This window comes from Arachis duranensis, chromosome 8 (assembly GCF_000817695.3).
Source record: "Arachis duranensis cultivar V14167 chromosome 8, aradu.V14167.gnm2.J7QH, whole genome shotgun sequence".
NCBI lineage: Eukaryota > Viridiplantae > Streptophyta > Magnoliopsida > Fabales > Fabaceae > Arachis > Arachis duranensis.
In genome coordinates, this window is record NC_029779.3 from 40871498 (window position 1) to 40876840 (window position 5343).

The following is a 5343-nucleotide window of genomic DNA, read 5'->3' on the forward strand; positions in this document are numbered from 1 at the left end:
AAAACCCTCTGATTTATTACATTCTCTCGTAATTTCATAGTACATGATTTAGGGTTCGTTTGGGAAATACTAAAAAATTATTTTTTTTAATTTTTGATTTATAAAAAGTTACATTAATATTGTTTACTATAATTTTTTAGATAAACTTTTAACTTTTTAAAAAGTTATTTAAGAGTTTTTGAAGAAGTTAAAAAATGTGACTTCTCCTATTTTCAAAAGCTATTTTATCACTCTTATTTAATGCACAACTTTAAAATAAGGACTTCTATAATAACTTTTCAAACACAAAATAACTTATTTAAAAATTGTTATTAATAAAAATCCTTATATTTTAAACTCATTTTTCAAAAGAACTTATTTAAAAAGTTTAGCCAAACTGACCCTTATAAGTTTGACTCCTCACAAGCTTGTTAGGTATAATTATAAATAGCATAAAATTATAGGAAGAAATGATAAATCTATAATTCAATATAGCATTGCTATTAAATTTAAGGGGTGTTAGAATTTACACATTGGTTGTGCAAAATGTACGAAAGGAAAGTCATATGAACATATGGTGCACAATTTTTAATCCCATGAAAATTTGAGTTTTTCCAAAATCAAGGAGCCAATCGAAATGCCTTTGCTTCATTATATTACAATTTTTTGGATCATTATTAAATTCATACCATGAAGCATTATAGTTACAACTTACAACAATTATGGAAACTAAATTTATAATCAGTGTGAAAATATCACAGTTTATTCGTAGATATACATCTACTTGAACTTATTAGTAGAGTTTGAAGATATCTTAAGACAAATGTTGCAACATCGAACTATTCAACAATTCCAGATTACATCTTCATCTTACAAAAAGCATGAGAATATTTTCCACAGAAAAAAGCTGATAAAAATGAAAAAAAAAAAGAAAAGAAAAAGATATTAGTAACAAGATAAATCACTAATAATGACTACTTGTACCATAAACATTCAAAACTTTGGTAAAAATTGAGGTTTCACATACATAATAATTTCACTAGATATAATTAATAGCTCTTGATTATGATTATGAATCAATTAATAGATCTTTTTAAATAATTTCATTGTGTAGAGTTGTTTAATTCTTACCTTAAAGATAAGCATATAAAAAGCTTGCAATGAATCTTTGTTGGATAAATCTACAAGAGTGGAGCGATACCATACGAACAAAGCCATGATAGCATGGGAAAGAACCTAACAAATTATTGAGTCATATATTAAAGTAATACTATTAATAAATTAATCAAACCACTTTAATAACTTGATATAAATCGATCAACTTGAATTGGAGTAAAAAAACAAATGCCTTATAACTCTTTTTTTCCCCTCAAACCTGCATGGATAAAGGTGGTAAGCTGTAAACTAGTTTGAATTCATATCATTTCATAATATTATATTGTTAAAAACTATAATAAAAATATTACTTATTAATAATTTTGTAGATTGTTATTTATTAATAATTTTGTAGCTTATTAATATGTTCTTTCAATATGCTATTCTTCTAGGACAATTCATCTTACCTTAATATTTCAAATAGATTACTTAATCTACTGATTCAATCAAGAAATTAAAACAACACCTTTTAGATTTTAAAATTAAAGAGAATAAAATTAAACATAATATTACCACAAAGATTTTGCTCCAAAGAAAAGGAGAGGATGCTCCAATTATAATAGCAGCTCCATAAGCCATTTCAAGAAGTAAAACACTAGACCAAAATACCTAACAAAAAAATATAGAATAAATATCAGCATATAATAACACAACCTAGTCATAATATTTGATATGAGAGGATAAGCTACCCTCTTAGGACCCAAGCGTACGGCCAAAGTTTGGAGGCCTGCTTCTTTATCCCCTTTGATATCAGGTATATCCTATTTAATTAATTCCATACAATAATGTAACATAATAAGGTAACTGAACACTTGTGTACAAATAAAATGTTCATTTTGAGAATATAAAAAATTTTACCTTTGTCAAAGCTATAACGATATAGTACATGCTCATGACCACAACAGCAAAAAGTAGAGATCTTGGAAAGGTAGCTGCCTTCTTGAGCACATGAGTCTAAATATCAAACGGTCTATATTTGTTAGAGATATAATTATTTATTTATTTATTTATTTATTTAAATTTTTAAAAAAATTAATATCACAATATAATATTTAAATTTTTATAACCAAAAAATTTAAAATTTAATCTTTGTTAAATATAAAAAAATTTATCATAAAACAAAAATCTAAAAAAGATTTTATTGAGAATGTGTTAAAAATATAATAATTTATGTGCATTTTTTTATCAGTTAAATTTTTTGGAAGAAGTAGTTTTATTATATTATTTAAATCCAATAAAAATACATTAAATTTTCATGAAAGTTTACTAAGAATCAGACCGGTAAAATTCAGTAACACTTGTATTGCTTCTTTCTTAGATGCTAAATTCAAAATAGTTTACATTGTATTTGACTAGTACAATAAAAAGCTGTAGTTAAAAACTAGTTGTTGCGTGCTAGTTACTATTTAGACAAAATCTAAGGCATCAACATCAACAATATTATATGTTTGTAAAAAGAGAAATATTTTAGTATGAGAATACCTTCATGTGATAAAAGGGACCAAGATTAAATGATAACACCATAGAAATTGTGCAACCCATCACTGTAAGTATTGTAGATTTCTTCCATCTCAATAAGGGCAACTGTGTACGTAGTTTCAAAATAACAATATTAATAATAATTATACAAAATATTAACAATGTAGTTGTATATATATATATATATATATATAAGAGTGAGTGAATGTCTTCAAACTTTATAACAATTTGTTTGACGAATAAGGTTAACTAATATAAATAAAGTTAAAAACAACTCACATTAACTGAATAAGCAGTCATTAGAACAAAACTGGCAAAAATAGTCCAAAGCAACGGCTTTGATCCTATCATCCATGCAATCCCAAAGCCCTGTATTTAAAAAAAAAAAAAAGAGGTTCTAACCTCGTTAATATTGATCTTCAAAAACACAATATGAAAATAAACACTTGAAAACACACACACAACTATAGTACCGTAAGTAAAAATGACGTCACAGTTATAACTGCATTTCTGAAGGAATAATTCCCTGATGCCAAAGGAAGATATGGCTTGTTAATCTGCAATAAAAAAAAAAGAGAAACCTTAAGTAAAGCATAAAACTAATTCATGTATATTTTTGAGTATATATCATGTTAAAACAAATTGATGAAAGTAACTTTTCTAAAATAAACCATCAATAATAACCTTTCTTTATAGTTGGTCAATTTTGTTTGAATTTTATTTACTTGTAAAAGTATTATGTTGATAACCCTATGATTTAGGTCGTCCTCATCACTGTCCTCATGGACTTTGTGAGTTTTTTAACCATAAAAAAACCCTATATGATTTAGGTCATATCCGTACATTTCATGACTTTCATGAAATAAATAAATAAATAAATAGTATGTCTCTGCATATACACAAATAAAAACACAACCATATGTTTCGGTAGTGAACCTCATTATGCGATAATCAAATTAAATAATCATAATTATTCACGTTGATCAATGGTCATCACCATAACTAGAAAAAGTTTATAATCCTAGTAATTATAAATTCATACCTTGTCTATTTCAAGATCCGCTAATTGATTTATTCCAACAATGTACAAATGCATGAAGAAGTAAGCTGCCATACACTTAAAACAACAGAACCTCAATATTAGTAAAACACTTCATAAAAGATATAACTATACAACAAATATAACTAAACAAAGTAAATACATTTTATATTTGGTTGAATATTCTCTATAATTTAACAAAATATTTTGTTAATTATAATATTTTTGATTAAGTTACTGCTTCTACGAACTTCATTTGGTGCACCGCTAATTCCAATATTTGGTCATTAAGAAAATAATAATCTAATTGCAATTTATGTCTATATAAAAGTCGTGTACCTCTTATTGGAACATATAGTGTCTCGTGAATAAATGTTATATTTATGTGACTGAGTAATTCTAGACAAATTATTTTTAGGTTTTAAACTTATTTTGTCTTTCTAATATAGATTAGATTATTAGTGTTAACTCACTTGCAAAAAGCCATTGAAAAATGCTGGATACAATTCTGTTAAATTGTCCACTGCAAGAAGCGATGTGGAAAGTGAAGCCACTACCTGTCAAAAAATAAATAAATAAACAAAATATTTTAGAAGATGTAGAATATATAGTAATTGATTATTATTTTGTTCAAAAAGTTAATTTCTTTAGTGAAGAAAAGAATGAAATTAACCATGGCAATGAATGCGTAAAGTCTGCTAAACTTGCGGAAAGCATCTAAAGCATGAATGATGGAGTTGAAGATGGTTTTTGAATGTGGTTCAACTTCATCATTTGATTGTGTCACATTCACAAGGTACTTCTTTTCATCACATGTTGTAATTGTAGATCCTCTTCTTTCAAATATGCTTCTGGAATTGTGCTTCCAATTATATTCTTTTGAGAATTTGAGACTCTTATTAGGCAATGAAGCTCTTGTTACATAACAACCTGAATAATCATATTAATATCTTAGTAGGGGCCACACATTCAAAATTCAAATATCATCATTATTTATTTGTTGAGCTTTTAATTTAGGATGTATGTTGCTGCGTGGCAATTTTTTAGGAAAAACTTATTTATTCAACTATTTTATAAAGGCACAAAAATTAGTATACCATAGTTAAAAATGATTAGAGAAGTTCTATTTTATATTTTATTATTTTTTTCAAAAAATTTAAGAAAGCGAGAGAAAATTTTAAATTTTTTGTGCCTCTTGAATTTTTTTTAATTTATTTTTTGTCTTTTGAGATTTTTTTTATTTTGCGATTAAAATTGATTAATAAAGTACTCTTTTAAATAGTCTTTAAATATTTTGACAAAAATACTCTTTTAAAATTACTTTAAAAAAGTTAAGTACTCGTGTAAAGTATACCCATTATATGATTGAATATGATTGTTTGATTTTATTAAAATTCGAAATTATTAATTGACCTTAGAAAGACTAAAACCCATTGAGTTGATCTTTAGAGAATAAAATTATCTTTCTTAGTAATAATTTTAAAAAGATAATAATATCCTTATAAGATCATTAATATCATTTAATTGTACTAGAAACATAATTTTATTTTGAAGAGGTTATTAAAATACCCTTATAGCATATTTGAGAACGAATATTATAATGGACGGCATATTGACATTGAGCATTTTAGAAGAAGATTATGAATAAATTGTCATAATTTGACTAATTTGAATTATGATTATATATATAT

The 5343-nt window shown here is 25.4% G+C and overlaps 1 protein-coding gene across 1 annotated transcript in view; it reads right to left on the reverse strand.

The window, feature by feature from the left end:
• Positions 1–838: 838 nt before the first annotated feature.
• LOC127741135 (naringenin 8-dimethylallyltransferase 2, chloroplastic-like) overlaps positions 839–5343 on the reverse strand; it is a 6652-nt gene continuing 2147 nt past the window's right edge. Inside the window, exons 2-12 of the mRNA XM_052252804.1 lie at positions 4326–4582; positions 4126–4209; positions 3656–3730; positions 3087–3170; positions 2893–2982; positions 2617–2718; positions 1993–2088; positions 1824–1895; positions 1648–1743; positions 1111–1215; positions 839–886 (exon numbers count right to left, since the gene is read on the reverse strand). Of these exons, the coding sequence (XP_052108764.1) occupies positions 845–886; positions 1111–1215; positions 1648–1743; positions 1824–1895; positions 1993–2088; positions 2617–2718; positions 2893–2982; positions 3087–3170; positions 3656–3730; positions 4126–4209; positions 4326–4582 (1103 nt within the window). The 3' untranslated portion in view covers positions 839–844. The remainder of the gene's footprint in view (positions 887–1110; positions 1216–1647; positions 1744–1823; positions 1896–1992; positions 2089–2616; positions 2719–2892; positions 2983–3086; positions 3171–3655; positions 3731–4125; positions 4210–4325; positions 4583–5343) is intronic.